The sequence below is a fragment of the Ambystoma mexicanum genome, chromosome 3p, assembly GCF_040938575.1.
Source record: "Ambystoma mexicanum isolate Mex_15411 chromosome 3p, UKY_AmexF1_1, whole genome shotgun sequence".
NCBI classification, from domain to species: domain Eukaryota; kingdom Metazoa; phylum Chordata; class Amphibia; order Caudata; family Ambystomatidae; genus Ambystoma; species Ambystoma mexicanum.
Window position 1 is genome coordinate 1143765330 of NC_090925.1, and position 19268 is coordinate 1143784597.

Genomic DNA, 19268 nt, shown 5'->3' on the forward strand with positions numbered 1-19268 from the left:
TAGGGAATGCCAATTGAAGCCACACACACACACACACACACGGACGCACGCACGCACACACAGATAACAATCTGCTTGCTTGGACATCTCTTGAATGAGGGCATGCATCTATTTTAATGTGTCTCAACATTTAGATGATGCATGATCTAGAACACCACTGTAAGTGGTGGGAAGAAGTACTTAAAGGTCCATTTGCTTAGAATGCTGAAAGAGCAGACACAATCAATATAGTCAACCTTCAGTGTAAGATATTGTGTGTAATCAGTGAAGACCATATAATATACATCATCCACTCCCAAGAATCGTTTTTCCTTTTCTATCTACATTCCACCATGGTTTTCTGGTTTGCTAGGTTTCATCCTTTAGAAAGACAAGCGAGGGAACTTGAGAACATATTCTATTTAACTTCTTGGCTGGCTAATATTTGAAGACAGATAAAATACATCTAAAGTGTCTAGAATGTAACACTGTAGAATGCATTTATTTATTTTGAATGCACAGTATGTTTTGAATCATGAAGTGGTGAACATTATCCTAATTGTTGTTCTTTGTTTAATAGGGATGCTATTTTATGTTTTGTGGATGGTTATATTAGGAATGGTAGTTATTCTGAGATGGTTTAGGCTGGCATCCTGAGACAGAAGCTGGCACATAGAACTTGTTGGGGTGGTGAGGAAAGGTCTCCATGATTATGAGGGGTTCATGGTGTGTGTGCTGTATTGATAACTGGGGGTGGCGGCAAACTGCGAGCGATGTTGCAGTTTCATATGTATCAAAGTGTAAGTGTAGTTAATTATAGATGAAATATGCTACTTTAGCATTACTGTTTGTCTATACATTAATACATATTAGCATGCACATTAATGCAAATACATGCGGAATCAAAGATTCTCAATATAGTGGGCTTTTCACAAATTAATCAAAACACAGGAGTCAAGGGCTGTTTTGCACAGTGAACTTTGAAACTGGTTCTGTGAGATTTTAGGAGCCAATCGACAGGTGAATAAGTAACTTCACAAACCTTTGCGGTCAGCACCGCTGAAGAAAATAGCCATGAGTTTTATTGGTCTGATAGGTATCACAGATAGTAGATGTACTCTCCTGATTCCTCAGAGAATGACAGAAGGCATTTCGTTATTTATTTTGGCCAGCAGTGAAATGCAGATTAAGCCAGTGCCCAAGGCTACCCATGAGTTTCAATTGTGCGATATCGTGGCAGTTTTGTAGATTGGAAAATTACAATGGAAGGGTGACCTTGGGGATTAGTTAATATTGCTAACTCAGAGAAACATTATTTACCTAGCCTTCCTCAAATAGCTTGAAATATTCATACAAACCATGTGCAAATTAAAAGTTAATGATAAAGAGCTTAGGCAAGTTATTGCTAGTAATAAATTATGTTTCAATACCAATGTTTACCCATGCGCTGACGTCATGACCTACTACGGACGAATCCTAAGAAGAGGTGCGTTCTATATATGATCTGAAGATGACAATTAAGATAAAACTGGCCAATGAAAACCTAGGACTTGGGAACTGATGGGGTTTCTTTGAAGAGGTTATTGACCAATCATATGTGGGTGTGGATTGCAATAAAGTATATGGGAGTGTTTTAACTGTTGCAAAAATGTATATATACGATGTGAACTGATGTGGTTTGTTGAGACTTGGGTTAGTTTGGCCCTGCAACACCATCTAAATGCTCCCTGGTTAATTGTCAAAAAAACTGTTTTATATATAACCATGTTCTCACTTTTTAAGTGGTGGTCCTGTTTGGGTTAAGGTGATTAAAGGCTGATCCACACAAACTTGAGTAATGACAGGACATCAACATTTATGGGATGGATGAGACCATATGGCACAAATCAAAATTATGGCCTTCATGAGCCTGTATGTTACTTTCTTTCAACTGTAAGATACACATCACTGAAGTCCCCTGGGTAGGTCTTTCGGTGCAAGTAGGGTGACCACACTTCTCAGATTTGCTGGTACTACTCCATTAATTGGATGACTTTATGGACAATGTGACAATATTTGAGTTATAAAAATCATGCCCCAGATTAGAAAGAAATGATTAGGCGAATGAACATGAGTGGCATGCATATATGTTCATATATTTACCAGCCCCTCACACAATGGGCCTCATTACAAGTCAGCCGGTCCGGAAAGAACGGTGGTGTTAAATCCGCCACCACCGTTCTTTCCGGACCGGCTGATTTAGAGTCCTGCAGGCGGGAGGTGTCACTCCCACCAGGTCTGACCTGGCGGGTTTAACACCACCCGCCTGCAGTTGGACATGGAAACACTGGCACCATTACAGCATGGTGTTAGTGTTTCCACTTCCCCATTCCCATGGAGTCCTAATAGACTCCATGGTAATGGGGATTTACATAATTCCGCCTCCGGAATTACCGGGTCACTGGGGTTGTAATGCCTCGGTGATTCCGGCAATCACGGAGGCGGAATGGTAATTAATACGAGTCCGGAGCTAACCTGCCGGAATTTCTGGCACAGTTACCGCCAGACTCGTAATGAGGCCCCATGTCTTACTAAAACTGGTCCACTGCTGTACCTTGACTTTGAGATACTTTGTTGTAGGCTCAGCATGTTAGAATTACTACAACATCCTGGGTGGAGACTGACCTTATTTACACCTAAGTTTTCATGCCTGCAAGGACCATCTGGTTGTGACATCTATACCTGCTCTCCTTCCACAGCATAATGAATTGCCCTCACATCTGCCACTCTGCTCGGTTGTCGCTCTGTGCATTGTTGTAGCCCTTATATGCCAAATGTTGCTCACATAGTGTTGTCCTTCCTTTATTTCAGTGACCTGCCCCACCATCTATTTTTGAAAAGATGGCCACCCTAGTTGCTGGGGGTGAACGGAAAGCAACACATGTTTATGTAATTTCAAGTCATATCTGTATGATTAAGTGAATTGAAAGACAGTGAATATGTTAATCTAAAACAATATGTATTTGTAAATTCAATTAAACTCAAACAATGTGCTGTAAAGAAACATGTTAGAACTATCAATACATTAAATACAATACAATGAATAATAAAACATTAAATAAATCAAGTAACTTGCCACCTAACAACTTGCGCTTTAAATATTGAAGTACATATGGTATTAGAGTTGAAGATCTACAAAAATCACCATTCACAGCGATGGTCTGGAAGAGGAAATAAACATGCAATACCTACACTGTTAAAAAACGACAACCTAGGAACAGTGATATCAGGAAAATGTGAATCTGCCAGAACTGACATGCCCTCCAATGTCAGCTGCTCTGTCATTAAGAAATACTGCAGGCTTATGAGCAAAGTAGTGCCACGGGTAAACGCATAGATCAAAAAGAAAGCTATGAAAGGAGGGAGTACCGTCATACATGTAAAGAATGAAAGTCATGTAATGCTCAGCAATCATTGAATGTAATGCATTAATCAAATATGGACACCATAAAAGGACTAGCAGCAAGTATAAAGCTATACAAATGTTTTCAAATAAAATAAAGCACCAATCTATGCTATATTGCACCATATAAAAAAGAACATCTGCTGTACACACTGGGAGAAGTGTGTGTTCGCACTGTTAACATTCTAGAACCATCTATATCATAAAAGATTATTTATTTTTGGCTGGTGGGACTACCTGCATGACTTTTTGAGTCTGGATGTCAATCATCAGAACCCTGTTCTGCCTGGGCTGAGCCGCGTAGATATACTTGTCTCTGACATTGACGGCTGACGCCCAGTGGCAGGCCGGAGCGGATTCTCCTTCATCACTGGGACAAATCGCCTCCTGGAAGAGAGGGAAGTGAACGATGAATGTTTCATGATGGTACACTATCCATGAGGTGAAAACAAGGACATCATAACCAAGCGGAATTATGCATCCTAGTCCATCAACTTCAATCATGCTCCTTGCTCTGGACACCTTCATGATCAGATGCCTTCCATAAGCCTCTTTAAGTTAGGACTCAATCTAGAGAACGGAAATCGCACACACAAAAAAACGCTGTTCTCTTAAAAGCCTGCATATCACATGACATGATTGCCTGCACTTAACACACACAATTAAGAACAATTTAAGCACACTATGTGAACAACTCGTTTGGCATGAACCGAAATAGCAATAATGGGACTGGTGAAGTTGTGGAAGGAAGGACTTAAACTTTTGTGAGACAGAGACTACTTTTGTTACTCAAACTTCCATTAGTTAGATGTTCAATTCCACAAAAAACATCTCTCAGCATAACAGCATATTTATTCAAAGGCAGAGTCACTTTAAGCATGAGTTTATCAGCAGATGTTTTGCTACATAATTTCTACATCAAACTGTCTGGAGTATTTTAGACCAAACTGTCTGGAGTATTGTATACCAAAATATTCAGGCACATATATTGTTCTGCTGCCTGAATCGATTATGTGTCGAGACCATTCAGATATGTGGGGTTCCCTAGTGACTCCCATATTCTTCTTTGAACCCCCACATTGCACTAGAGACATTTTTATTGTGAACACACTGATGGCATACTTTCATGTGATTAAGGAGGCAAAATAGTTGAGCAAGGAAAGCACACCAACATAATATTTGTGTGCTGCCTGGGGTCACAGGTTTTATACTGTAGAGCCAACTCAGCTGTGCATATGTGTGAGGTTGAACAATTGAACATTCTGAAATTCAGGTAGTCACAGCTCTTCATATAGCATTTAGAAGTGAAAATAATCTGACATGAAGCACTATAAGAAAACATTATGTGTGATGATGTATCCCCGAGAATATGGCTTTAAGAATATGACAAGTCACAGTCTAGATGCGTGATCAAGGAGAGGACAGAAGGTCATAAGATCACAGAGCTCTGTGGTGACTAGCTATAGCCTACATACAATAGGGATTATTTGATTCCTGAATCCATCGTCAGATCATCACCCCTTTTAATGCTTGCTCTCCTCTTCATGACTGATATCTTGCAATTGTTCATTCAAGTGCCTGTTTGAGCTCATCTCAAGATCATCACACAACCAGGTGCTAGTACCAAGCAATCAATGTTCCAGGAACTGTCTTGTTAGGAAACTACGCAGCACTACAGGCGGGTTGTATTGTCTTGTCTCTTGATCGACATTTATTTGATCCACTACCAATGATTACACATACACCCTTACTACCACAATCATGCACCTTTTCCCTAAACCCTTGGTACCTCTATATATTTTCATTTTGTTTTGTGCCTTTTCTACTCTCATTATTCTTTTCCTCTTAGCTTTCCTCTTCTCCTTTCCCAAACAGACCTCCGTCTGGTTTGCTTCACACGGAGGCACAATAAGTCATTGTCTGGGCACATTTGGTGCCTTAAGACACCTGCCATGGTGATGGGACAGGATAAATGCTTGTTAAAATAACGTATGAGGAATTTGTTAAAGTGGGTAAAAACACCAAAAACTAAAATGAAAATTGTAAAGTGTTGAGCATGAATATCCTAGGCAGATTTAGCCAAAAATATTTAAAAGCTGTTTCTGTAGTGGTAGTTAGATTGTACTTTGCATCAAGTTGACAGCTCTCCTGCATTTAAGTCCAGCAGTGCACTAAATAAACATACTACCATAAATGTCATGTTATTGACTCGCAGGGGTGTCCAACTCCGGGCCTCAATGGCTGGAATCCTGAGGGGTTTTCAGGATATCCCTCATTAATATTCATGAGGAAAAACCTGGATACATTTTTAATCATTGCATGCAAATTTATCTCTTGAATATGACTGAGTGGTATGCTGAAAACCCGGAATGGATCTGCACCTCAAGGCCTGGAGTTGGACAACCCTGGTCGTCTGTGAATGAAACAGACAAATCAGTAGACAGGAACCTAAAAATCTGGACCTGCCTTTAATGAGCTGCTCTGGGTGCAACTGAAATTCTGCTCCGAGTTGGCACAGCAGCAACGTAACGTCACAATACAACTGTAATAAGTTGTGCAGTGATGTCATGTGATATGAGAAATAGACTGTCAGAAGAACTCCGTTTCCCGTTTTTGTAAAGCTCTTTCAGGCGCCCATGTATTATACTTATTACTCGTTGTCTTCAGCTTGGACTCCTTCTGCCCTTTCATCAGTATCCCACATCAGACAGAGCTCCCAGTCTGCTGGAGGCAGTGCGGAATGCCCTCATTCACCAGTAATTTGCCCAGACATAGCGGTGAATGTCTCCCCGAAGGCCTGTCATACCGCCTCCTCGGCAGCATCTCTGCTAGCTCAGATCCCTTCCTGCTGCTGCTGCTGCTCTGAGCTTGTTATCCGCGGCAGCCTTCTTGTCTTGGGGCCGGCAGAGCCTTCCCCTGACAGTGCTGTCACAGTCACGACGACTCAGCACTCTGAATTCTTTGGCCTAGCTTATCATGGCTGATGTGCCCAGAAGCGTTTGCTGTTTTTCTGCTTTAGGAGAGGCGCCTTTCATTCAGTAAATAGAACAGAGTAGTATGTTTCATGTTCTACGCAAACAATATTATTGTTACAGTTACTGTTGGCATTTGTGTAAGTCCTACTATCTTCCTTTACACATTCAAGTCGGTGCAGGTGAGCGCGTGAGAGAACTTTCAATTGGAATACTGAAGTGTGCACATTGATGTCACAAACAGTAGATCATATAAAGACCCGCTGTGGAGATCTGACCTGAACTTATCATTTACAAGTTTGAATCCCAAGAAGGCAGTATTTATTTATTACAGAGTTTTAAACGTTTTAAGTTAACTACATATAACAACGTTCAATTGGGCATGCAAACTCCAGTGTAAAACAGCGTGTGCAAGTTAAGTATTTCCTGATACAAAGTGCACCACACTACAAATTATATTTTAGCTCAAACTACACCAATGTTACACACGATTTATTTTAACAATAGCATAAAAGTAAACTACCTATATTATTATGATCTTTTTTATTGTGCATTTGTAAGGCGCTTATACATAAAGTAAATTGTGTTATAAAGCGCAACAGGGGGGAACATGGGAAAGAAAGCCATATAACAAAGAAAGATTGAGGCAGACCTACTAGGCCTTTTGAGCATTCAGAAAATGCAAGTGCAGAGAGAGAAGGGATGAGGAAGTGGGGAGGGGGATGCTAGGTGTACCAAGAGGGAAGTGCTAGGTAGTGAGCCGCCGAAAAAGTGACTAGATGGGAGTGGTCAGCTGCCAATAAATATGTAAGTACAGGCCTGTGGTGGCATAGGCCAGTGGGTGCCAAGGAAAGTGCTGGGAGAGGACGGCGTTTGAAGGCGATTGAGTGCGTGAGGCCAGGACCCAGGAGGACACATAAGAGCCTTGGTCACCAATCTCAGCAACTGTGTGATTTAGCAGACGAGGGAGGAAGGGAAGGAGGTGGTGAAAACGAAGGCTTTGAGGAGCTTCCGGAATTTGAGGAGATCCAACTCAAGACGAAGGGGAAGGCTGTTGCATAGGAGAGAGCCTGTTGAGGAAAGATATGAGCCACCAGTTCGCTCTTTGGCGAAGCGCTTGACACACAGAGAGTTGGTGCCGGAGAAACGTAAAGATCTGGAGTGACAGTATTTAGTAAGAGCCAGTTGTAGACAGCATGGTCCCCAGACCTGGACAGCCTCATGGATGATGCAGAGGGATGTGAATGTGATCCTTGCAGCAACTGGGAACCATTGGAGAGATTTTAGGACTGGAGCGATGTGGTCCCTGGGCTTGAGGCTAAGGATAAGTCTTGCAGCCATATTCTGGATTAGCTGGATGGGTTGTAGAGAAGAAGAGGGTAGATTAAGGAAAAGGCTATTGCAGTAGCAGGCTTGAGAGAACCAGAGCTCTAGAGACATTGAGCTTCTGGGGGGGAAAGTAAAGAAAGGAAGAATACTTTTGAGGAATTGGAGTTGAAAGTGGGCCTTCTTGGCAAGGTCCTGAATGTGAAGGAGGAAGGAAAGAGAGGAGTTAAAGGTTTCTGCACTTCAGATGAAGGAGAAGGAGGAGAGCCCATAGAAAATGACCAGAGTGAGGGGAAGAAAGAGGGAGCAGGAGTCCCAATAGGAAGGATCTCAGTCTTTCTGGCATTGAGGCAGAGATCAATGGAAGTACACCAGGACTGGATTGCAGATAGGCAGTCAGGAATGATGGAGGAAGTAAGGAGATGATCAGAGGGATGTTTGAAGAAGAGTTTTGTGTCATCTGCATAATACTGGAAGTTGGGGAGAAGGTCAAAATGAGGTGTGCATGTGGAGCAGGATAGGTGTTAAAGCCAGGAAGAAATATCAGAGCCCTGGGGGACACCACAGGTGTAGATAGAGGTGGGGGAGGAGAAAGAGCACATAATAACCTGGAATGGCCGGTCATTGAGGAAGTTGGTCAGCCAGTCTAGTGCCCGCTCCGAGATACTTAGGTTATCATGGAGCTGATTTATGAGGATGGACTGGTTGACCATATCAAATACAGATGAGAGAACAAGTAGAATGAGAACAGCTGAAGAGTTAGAATCAAGAGATGCAAGCAGTTCTTCACAGGTGTTCAGAAGAGCAGTTTCATGCACCTGCATGTTCGGAATCCAGAATGATGGGCGTGTAGGCAATCAACAACCTCTGTGTGCTGGGTCAGTTGAGGGAAGACCAGCTTCTGCAAGAGTTTCCCAAGGAAGGGGGTGATAGATATGGGGCAGTAATTGGCTGGACATGATGGGTCTGCAGAAGGTTTTTTCAGGAGGGGGCGCACAAGGGAGTGGCTTGGGGAAGAATCCAGTAGGAAAAGAGTGGTTGCAGAAATCAGCAATTGCAGGGGAAAGAGAGTCAATATTGTCCTTAATGGTTCTGGAGGAACGGGGGAGACCTGTTTGGAGGAGACCTTCATGGAACAGACAAATCTGGTGACCTCATCAGGTGTGAAAGGAGAGAAGGAGGAGAGAAAGGAAGAGGGGGGGTGGGAGGCCATAGGAGGCAGGGGGTGAGGCAAGGGGAGGGGGAGAGGAAAGCATGGCTGCTCAGTAGTTCCTGAGTTTATGCAGTGAAGTGCATGGCCAGTGTGTTACAGAATGCCTGGGAGGGAAGCGGTGAGAAGGAGACTGCATTAGGGTTGGCTAGTTCCTTGCAGATTTTAAAGAGTTCAGCTGTGTTGTTGGATGTTGCAGAGACTCGGGCCTCGATGTGGGCCCTTTTCTTGGAGCGAATGGGGAGTCAGTATTGCTTGTGGAGCAGACGACAGGCCAGTTTGTCAGAGGGTGAGCCTGAGGTCTTCCACTTATGTTCCACAACTCTGCTATTGCGTTTCAGGGATGCAAGTTCTGTGTCATACCAGGTGTAACGCTTGGAGGCATGTTTCAGGTGGATCCTCATGACTGGGGCAAGAATGTCAAGGGTATTAGTGATGGCAATATGGAGGTTGCTGAGAGTCAGAGGTAGATTCTGTAGTGGGGAGCAAGGGGGGGTAGACACGAGAGCAGCAGCTGACACTCGTTTCATCGGACGGATGTTCATGAACAAGGTTGGCAGGAATGGGGGAGGTGCGGTCAGAAAGGCTGAGAGGACCCAGGTGAGAGGAGAGGAGCAAATGGTATGACCACGAGAGTGGAGTGATCAGTGTGGGGGGGAGTGAAAGATCAGTGTGGATGAAGGCATCAAGAGTGTGTCCAGCCAAGCGGGTAAGACCAGAAGGGAGAATGGAAAGGGAGAGCGAGGTGCAGAGGTCACAGAAGAGAGTGGATGCCATGATTGAGTAGTCAGGATGGATTTTGAAGTCACCCCGGAGAAGAAGTTTAGAGGTGGTTGTGAGGAGAGAGGCAGAGAAATCAGCCCATTCAGAGATGAACAGGGTGGTAGAGCCAGGTGGCCTATAGATAGTGGCAATTGTCAGCAAGGAGGTTGGGGAGATGGCCAGCTTGCAAACCAGGCTCTTGAAATAAGAGTAGGGCTGGGTGGGTATGAGGGTAGAAGGGATGCAATCAGGTAAGATCAGAGCAACCCCAACACCAGCACGGTTCGGGCAAGGCTTAGAGATTATCTAGTAGCCATCAGTGAGAAGGGACTCAAAAGCAGGGACTGAGGTGGCATTGAACCGCATCTCGGTAAGAGCAAGGATATCAAGGTCAAGGTCTTCAAAGAGGAGGCAGATGCTGGCAGGGTGTTTGATGGGAGAACAAGAAATAATCCTGGCTTGATGCAGGAGGTCACCACCTTTGAATGTTTTCCGAGGAGGGGTACAAGAGCATGGTACACCAGAGAGAATAGAGTAAGGAGCAGCAGGTGTGAGAAAGAAGTTGATGAGGGATGGCAAGCACCGGTCAAAGAGGAGGAGGTTGGGTTGAGGACCCTGAACCAAGATAATGCCAGTGTGGTAGACATTAATGATACACCTGGATGATGCGAAGCCCGCCAAGCGCACTTCCCATCTAGTGCCACCATTAATGGGTGAAGATATGAGAGAAGAGAGGGTAGAGATGAGATGAGGAGTCCATAGATCTGGAGAGGGGACAGAAAAGAGGATATCAGTGAAGATCTGTCTGAAATTTGCATTGACATAGGTGTCTGCGATAGGAAGGCCAGCGTTAGTGGCCAGGATGTCTTTTATAAGCTTTTTGATTCCAGACCTCATGAGAGAGAGATAATAGGTGAAAGAACAGCAGTTAGAAAAGATGGGGGAGATGGTGAGTGCCATAGTGGCGGCAGAGGATCGAAGGAAGCAAGAGGAGGGGCTGCATAGCACAAACTCACCAGGTGGCCTAGTAGCCAAGGGAAGCAAGAAAGCAGATGCACTGGGAATACTTTAGTAGCACAGATGTGTGCAGAGATGTTACAGAAACACATCAGGATTCAAATTTGCAAATGGGCACAAATACAATGCTAAATAGGGTGCAGAGATGTTACAGAAAAACACCTGGATTCAAATGTGCACACAAAACAATGCTAAATGGGGTGCAGAGAAGTTTACAGAAACACACCAGAATTCGATTTTGCACAGGTGCACAAAAGCAATGCTAAATGGGGTGACGAGATATAACAGAAACACACCAGGGTTCGAATTTACACATGGAGGGACACAAAAAGCAATGCAAAATGGGGAGCATAGATGTTACAGAAACACACTAGAGTGTTGAGAAGTAGTGATGTAGTAGAAAACAAAGTTGAATTTGTACCATAGTGAACTTTGTATTAGAGAAATGGTTCTTTTGGACAGAATATGTGTTCCCCTGCTGCGAAATTGCCATCCTTTACGCGTTGTTAGCTCCAGTTCCCTTGCATCATTGCTTCAGTCACTGCGTTCTTTCCCCTATGATTTGTAAAGCACTCCATAGCTTCCCGAAGCTAGGCACGTGCTTAATAAAGCCCTTAAAACTAATAATAATTTGTATTTAACTTTATTCCGCCTTTATATTTTAAAATGATTTTCTTTATGCTTTGTGTCTGTTTCCTTGTGATGGCTATTGTTTGTGATTATTAAGTGAACATTTACTGACGGGTGAAATAACAAATGTCATGTACTTAATTTTCCTTTGACTAACATAACATGTTCAACCATTGAGGTGCAAATAATTATGAATTGATTATCGCCTTTTGTTAAATAATGGAGCTTTGATGTAATTAGTGATCATTTTGATTAACTTCCTACTAACCACTAAATTACAGATTAGATCCCTGAAATAGAGCTAAACTCCAAGCACAGGAGGCTCATTTGATATATCATTTGGCTCTGTTTATACTTTTGATCATTTTGTTTTTTACAAGATTAAGAAACATACAAAAGCTCATTTAAAGTGATTTCTCTAAATAAGACTAATGTAATACACATGTAAATGTTCTCATGATAAAAATGGGTACACAGATATACATGGGTAGGTGCAAATAATATCCAAGAAAGCAACAGTAGTGTAACAGTAAAAGAGACAATCAGAAAAGTGTCTCAAACTCTTGGAAGATTTGTGACACCGGAGAAATTCATAAAAAATAAGAAGCAGTTGAATTTAGCGCAGGAGGTCTAGGCATATCACTCACATTTTATAATAATGCTACCTCAATGTTTGCACTCCCATCCTTTGTAGACTTTTATTACCCAAGGACTGAGGGCTTGTGCTTCAACATCAGAATTACCAACATGTGTAGACTTCACATTTTTCTTGCTTCTCTGGTGTTATTCCAAGGAAATGGTGTGGCCTTGTATATATCATATGTGAAAACACATATGACTAAAAACCAGCATGAGGCATGGATGCTTCATGTGTACTTTTCATTGGTTCAGTACGCTGTGTGTTTTTTAGTTTCAGTTCATCAATGAAATACCTTAATGTTTGCATTCATTCATTTTATTAATTCAGCATTTGTTAGCCTACTTCCGCGTACTGGTGCCAAACAGCATAAAATCGAAAGCAGGCCTGTCTGAAATATGCATCCAGAACATGTGCTCTATGTGCTCTATGCAAAACCTGATGCATATATTTTTTTTCAGCATGAAAATGCTCATGAATCCTCCCTAAATGGACAAGAGTGTTAGGATGCGACTAAATCGATTGCTTGCCAAATTTGATGATTCAGCTCTGGCCAGTGAGCATGGCATCTGGCCATGCCCACTGTATATTTGAAAACACTACACTTGTTTATGGGAGAATGAATGGGCTGAAATCTTTGAAACTGAGTTGTTTTGTTTTCTTAATAACTCTTTCATTATTTAAACATTCTGTTTTGAAAATTTCATCTAAATCCATCCAGCAAGTAAAAAGTGATTAGCAATCGAATTTTAAGAAACAATGGCTGCTTTTTCATTTCTGAAAACCTGTCAGCCTCTCTGCTGCAAAGCACCCTGGGAGATATCAGTATAAAGGTTTGGGAGAAGGAGGCACCCCTTCTCTATCAAATATTTTAAAAACTACTGAACGCACTAACCCCAGACACCCGCTAACCTGTAAATCTAGTCAACGGTTTGTGCCCAAGTTGTTGTGTACCGTGTCCAATTTCATCCAGTGGTTTTCACTTCACACTCGAGCAAAACATGTACTTTTTCCTCTATGGGAAAATGAATGAGGACTCAGCTGAAACTGTGTTTTTTTCTTCTTCTTAATAACTTCTTTATTTATTAATGAATCTTTCCCAGAATCTCCAGTCTGGGGGGTGGGGATGTTGGGGTGGATAATGGGGCCGTAAATACAATTGTGTTTGCAAAAGGTCGGCCACATGCTTCTTCTGAGTTAAAAGTTATTAGAAATTCATTTTTTGGGTTACCTATGGTACTTGATATTGAACTTAACTATGGTATGGCGAACCCCGTACTATAATATATATTGGATCAGAATGATGCCCTTAAGGCAAAACATTATCCTCCCAAAACAGGAACAACACATACCCTCTGGGTAGGGTATTCAGACGATTTAGTAATAATTCATCAAACTGCAGTAGGATTCCCGCATTCATTCAATAGTTTATTCTCTTTTGCTAGGATAATTTATTAAAGATCAATCATAAAAAAACAAAAAATTATGACATTTGGTAGAGAAATTGTAATTTCTCGGTGTAGGTGGACATTAGATGGGAAACATAGGTAAAGCCAATTAATTTCAATATTTAGGGAAACATAGGTAAGGTCAATTAATTTAAATATCTAGGAGTTTAATTGAGCTGTATCATATCTACATGTTTAATAAAATCTTCAATTTCAACTAAAGCAACGAGTGCATTTCTAAGAGTAAAAAAAAATGTTTCTCTATTCCAGGGCTCATAACAATATACAAAACTAGCATTGTAGCAGGACTGCTGTAGAGCCTAGAAACCTATATAACAGAAAATCGTGAGTGGCTTCATATTTTAGAATCCATGTTATGGAGACCAGTATTGGGATGGTTTCCTGATGTCCCTATACAAACCATCAGGTTTGAATTAGGATTAATATCATTACAGACAATGTTAGGCATTTCAAGAGGAGTATTCTATCTTAAAATTAAAAGGCTCATCAAAAGAGATGATCCTATTATGCATTATTTGCACAATTGTTAAAAACATGGCCAAACAAAAATAAGGTTGTTGATATATTTGCAAAATAATGTCAGGATTTTCATTATAAAGATTGAATGGGAGTATGACTTGTCTTTGGGTCTAACAATGCTAAGAAAGCAAGTAATAAAGACGCCCACTACTTGGGATAGGTGTAATTGTGTTGACCAGCTGGCCACCAAGCAAACCTTGAGGGACTATGATGCCTAAGGGCTTAGAAGTATGTTCCTCAAACATATTTGTCAACAATTTCAAACAGCAGAGTACGTAGATGTATGATGCACTTGAGGTTTAATAAATTGCCCTCTCTTGTGGTTATGTGTCTGCGATGCAGCATTCCTAAACAGGGACGTCTATGTCTGATATGTCACTCCATGCATCTGCTTGAAACAACTAGGCATGTGCTTATGCAATTTGTGCTGCTATCCCGTGTATACAATACATGCTGCAGAATCTTTTTGTCTGCAAGAGAGGAGGTTCTCTTGTTCCCTGCTGCTGCTGTTTGACTTCAACTTTTTTTTTTTGGGCTAGTCCGCTTAGTACTGCTACTACCTACCAGCCTAAAAACCCCAGAACACCGCGGAGCGGGCCTTGGAGTCTGCTGCAGAGTCTTTTTGTCTGCAAGAGAGGAGGTTCTCTTGTTCCCTGCTGCTGCTGTTTGACTTCAACTTTTTTTTTGGGTTAGTCCGCATTCTACTGCTACTACCTACCAGCCTAAAACCCCAGAACACCGCGGAGCGGCCGCAGAGTCTGCTGCAGGGTCTTTTCGTCTTTGGGCTCTGCGGGCTCCACGGCACTGCCCGCGGTGCACCGACGCGGATTCCATCGGATTTCAGTTACAGAATCTCAGGCTGCTGTGGACTAAACCCATTCTTTGAGCGCGAACTGCTACCTCGAACAGCCAGCAATCAGTACCCTGCCTACAACCCTCTCCCCGCCTCCCTGCCTAACCTCCCCTCCCTTCCCCCCCCTCACCGAGTTACCAGCACTCCACTTGAATCCTGCACCCCTGGCCTCTAGAGGAACCCGCAGCGAACAACCCGCCCCACTGCCGCCAGCTACGGCACGGTCCGGCCCTCGGACATGGACACGGTCAGTTTTAAGCTAGTGACCCTGCTTCCCACAGTGCCTGCCCACTGTCACCACCCCAGACACCAGCACCAGCACCAGCACTCCTTAGCATCACCAACTACATGCCACCGTCCCTGCACACTCCTATCTCTGCAACGCTAGTGGCACACGAAGTGGGACTTATTACCGACATCGTTCCCCCCCCACTCTTCACAACTCGTGGTAACCAACTCACCTTTCCTGCTCCTCCCCCTGCCGCGAGGCTGCGGTCTCTGGACCTGCCCACGCTCACAGCGTAGAGTCAGGCATGAAAGCTCTGTGACGAGCTCCTCTACTCCCCCGTCTGCCTGCATAGCCTGGGCTCTCTGCGAAGCCGGAGCCTGACAACGCGACTGAGGCGGCGCGAGCACTTCCACGCTGTGCAGGGCAGAGGCGCCCCCTGCATCATCGTAGCACCCTCCACCACTGCAGGACCAGCCACCTTCTACAAGGAGAAACCAGCGACTCTTTCCCGACGATCTTCACTGCTCCCCTGCCTTCCTACAATGCCCGTCACCTACTCAGAGGCAGAGCCTCTCATCTAACTATAAACAACGTGAGCATTTCCTCACCGTGCAGACCCAGAGCAGACCCCAAATCATCGTGCCTCCCTTTCTTCTCACCACAGGATGCAGATAATTGTACCTTGAAACCAGCACTGCTACTCATGCTCCCCCCTCTGGCGCGAGTTGGAAACAGAGAAAGCACCTAGGAACTGAAATGAAGTGGTTACAGTGCGACCACTTACGACCACGGTTTACTCCACAACAGACTTTACCCACACCCTGATTCAGCCTGCCAAAAAACTAGCACTACATTGACCACTGTGCCAGCAGATGGAAAGGGCCAGTCCCATAGCAGAGCTTGGTCTCAACAGGCTGAAGAACCAGTAACACATCGACCGCCTCTGCTGGGAGACCGAAAGGGCTTGTCCCTCGGATCCTAACAGAGCCTCTACAACATCTTCTGTCCAGGAAATAGAAAGGGGCTTGTCCCTTGGAACCTGCAGCCTATAGACATAACATTGTATCTTCCACCCTGTTAGGAGACCGAAAGGGCTTCGCCCTTGGATCCTAACATAGACGCAACTAGTTTTCTACCACAGTCAGCGTCATACCTCTAACAACGTGACCGAAAGGATACTTCTCTTTGTCCCTGTACTACAGCAACAACAATGGTCCTTTCACCCTTCTACAACATCTTCTGTTTAGGAAACTGAAAGGGCCTGTCCCTTGGAATCAGTAGCCTATAGAATCAACATCATATTCTCCACTCTGTTAGGAGACCGAAAGGGTTCGGCCCTTGGATCCTAACAAAGACGCTCCAATTCTTCTACCACAGTCACCATTACACCTATATCAAGGAGACCGAAAGGGCATTTCCCTTGGATCCTGTATTACATCAACAGTAACGCTCCTTACACCTGGTCTGGAGACCAAAAGGACAGCATACAACAATCTCAATAGAGCTATTTTCACACTTTCACTCAAGGAGACCAAAAGGGCACGCCCCTTGGATCCTGCATCTACACAACCTTACAGAACCTTACCACCACTCCACAGAGACAACTTGGGTCCGCACCTCGGATCTCAGCCCACACACTTCAACAATCAAAGGAGAAATGTCGACAACTCGACCTAAACAGCAAACCGCTGTGCGCCCTAAAACAAGACCAAGAACAAAACTCAACACCGCTGTCATGTCTGCGCTAGACTCCTTGCAACTAACCTTGGAACAATCACTCTCAAGAGCCCATACCGCAAAAACCAACTCGAATCACCCTCAACAGCACGCGAACCTGGATAACGAGCATGCCACTACAACAGATGCCCTCACAACAAAGACCGACCAAATGAATCCAGAACTCAATCGACAACTGATCGATCAAACAGATTTTCCGACTCAGATCAACACACAAGCACAAATTCACAGCACCGGCATCATGACTGAACATCATGAAACACCAGCCACCAAGATTCACAACATCACTACACAAACAAAATCTAATAGCAAGGACTCAATGTCACACAAACAAATGACAACACCGCTAGAAGTCACAACAGCCCCCATTTTCGCTTCCGCATCACAAGATGAAACAGCTAACTCATCTGCTAAGTCTCCTCCTGTCACACAACAAGAACCAATTACCCCATCAATTGATCCACACAACCTCGAGACTGCAAATGACACTACTGAGAAACCAACAAAGGAGCAACACATTCATACATCCTTGCCCCAGTCTGTTACCCAAGAAGAACCACGTGCGACTACGAAGGATCCTAACAATTATTCAGTTGGTAAATCTCAACCAAACGAATCAAGATTCATCACCAGTTTACAAAAACCACCAACTCAACAAAGAAAGAAAAAGCAAGATTATCCAAACTCGCGTGGCTACACACGCATAACTCAATCAAACCTCCTCAACCTCCAGAAAATACTGCCAACCAAACTATAACCAAGGCAAGAAGACTTTCAATGGACATTACAGAAATCGAATCAATCATGTAAAGCCTAGATAAACAAAAAGAAATATTTGGCAACAAAACAGGAAACCATCAACCACACCTAACCTCCACCCCACGCATGACACAGGGAACTGGCGAAAGACCCATCAAAAGAGAAACCAAAACAAATCTGCCGGGAAACCAAAACGTTCCTACTCGCTTCAACTATGATACAGATGAATCCTACTGTACCCCTGATCTCACGACAATGAACCAACAGCCTATTCCCCAAATAAGAGCACCAGAAATCAAAACCAATAATACGACATCCAAAAACCACGACCACGAGGATTGCACCATTCCTAGGATTCCGACTACTATGATAGACTACCAAATATGCTTATTGCAGTGCTGTCTCAATAAATTATCCCCTTTCTGAAACTACACAAATCTACGAACGACAACATCAAAGATCAAGCAACTCTTCTGGCACTCATACATTCCAAACAGATCTATATAGAGAACTTCATAACCACAATCGAATCCCGCTTGAACTTGGAAGCAGAACAATCTAATCGATGGCAACAACAACTCGCAGAAATAGCGAGAAGCGATTGCCAAGAAAAAAACAGACTAAACACAGAAGTACTAGCTCTGCTCAAGGCACATCATCAACACCAAACAGTGCTCCAAGCGAACACAACGAGCGATCAAGTCACACTAGGCCCTCCTGCCATCAACATCTCCCAAAAGCCAACGTGCGGAACTCGAACCATTGGCGAACGTCCTCCACAACGAAAGACCAAACCTGCTACAACTCCACAATTAGAGACTCAGGACGTCAATCACCCAACCAAGAATACCACAGAGCAATACCAGATCTTCTCTAAGGAAAAACAAGCACATGCTACGAAACCAGTACAGCCAAAAACTAATTAAAAATTGACTAACAGGCTCAAGAGCGTTCCTCAGAATGGTGAAGATGATGGACCAAATCCATCCATCTCCAACAGAGAAGCCACCTTGTCCCCTCACAACGGAAAACAACAATCCGAAACAACAGCGACATACCGGGACATTACAGACCCATGGACTGACAGAGCCACTAACTGACCAATCCACCCACGATGAAGACCTCCTCAAGCTTTCAATCGATGGAGATCAGATAACAGATGACACACCACCTCCCATGCAACCTACAGCGCCCTCAAGCTTCATAATAATAGATGAGTACACTACCAACAATGAACCACAACTACCGGACCTGTACGAAGAAATCTCTGAAGACTCATTACAAGAACCCTCAGACACATCCTTCAAAAACGACACATCTGTCTCATCAGCAGCAGAATCATATGACCAAATCTCAGACGATTCTACCAGATCACAAGTATCAGTGAACACCGATTGCACACTTCCATCATTTGTCAATCCGCTACAACAAAACCAAATGTATGAAATCCATATCGAAAACAACACCAACAGACTTGAACCACTAATACTCAACAGAACCAACATTCTCTGTCTCTTTGGAGTGATACCGCAACTACAAACAATAACAAAAAAAAAGATTGATTTAATAACATTCAAAGATGACAGGCATTTAGACAAGAATACTACTGAACTTTCCGACCCCAATGACCAAGAACTGATTTTATCAAAGCGTGCCCAGCTCCTCAAACTTGGTTTTAAATGCTAGGCCTCGACATCAACAAGAAAATATCAACCAAAGATGCAGAT

General features: G+C 43.4%; 1 protein-coding gene across 2 annotated transcripts in view; it reads right to left on the minus strand.

Moving 5' to 3' along the window:
* Positions 1–19268, minus strand: part of FSTL4 (follistatin like 4) — a 2447383-nt gene that overhangs the window by 117426 nt on the left and 2310689 nt on the right. For both annotated transcript variants that reach the window (XM_069652538.1, XM_069652539.1), the window contains one exon: positions 3659–3808. In XM_069652538.1, coding sequence (XP_069508639.1) covers positions 3659–3808 — 150 coding nt within the window. The remainder of the gene's footprint in view (positions 1–3658; positions 3809–19268) is intronic.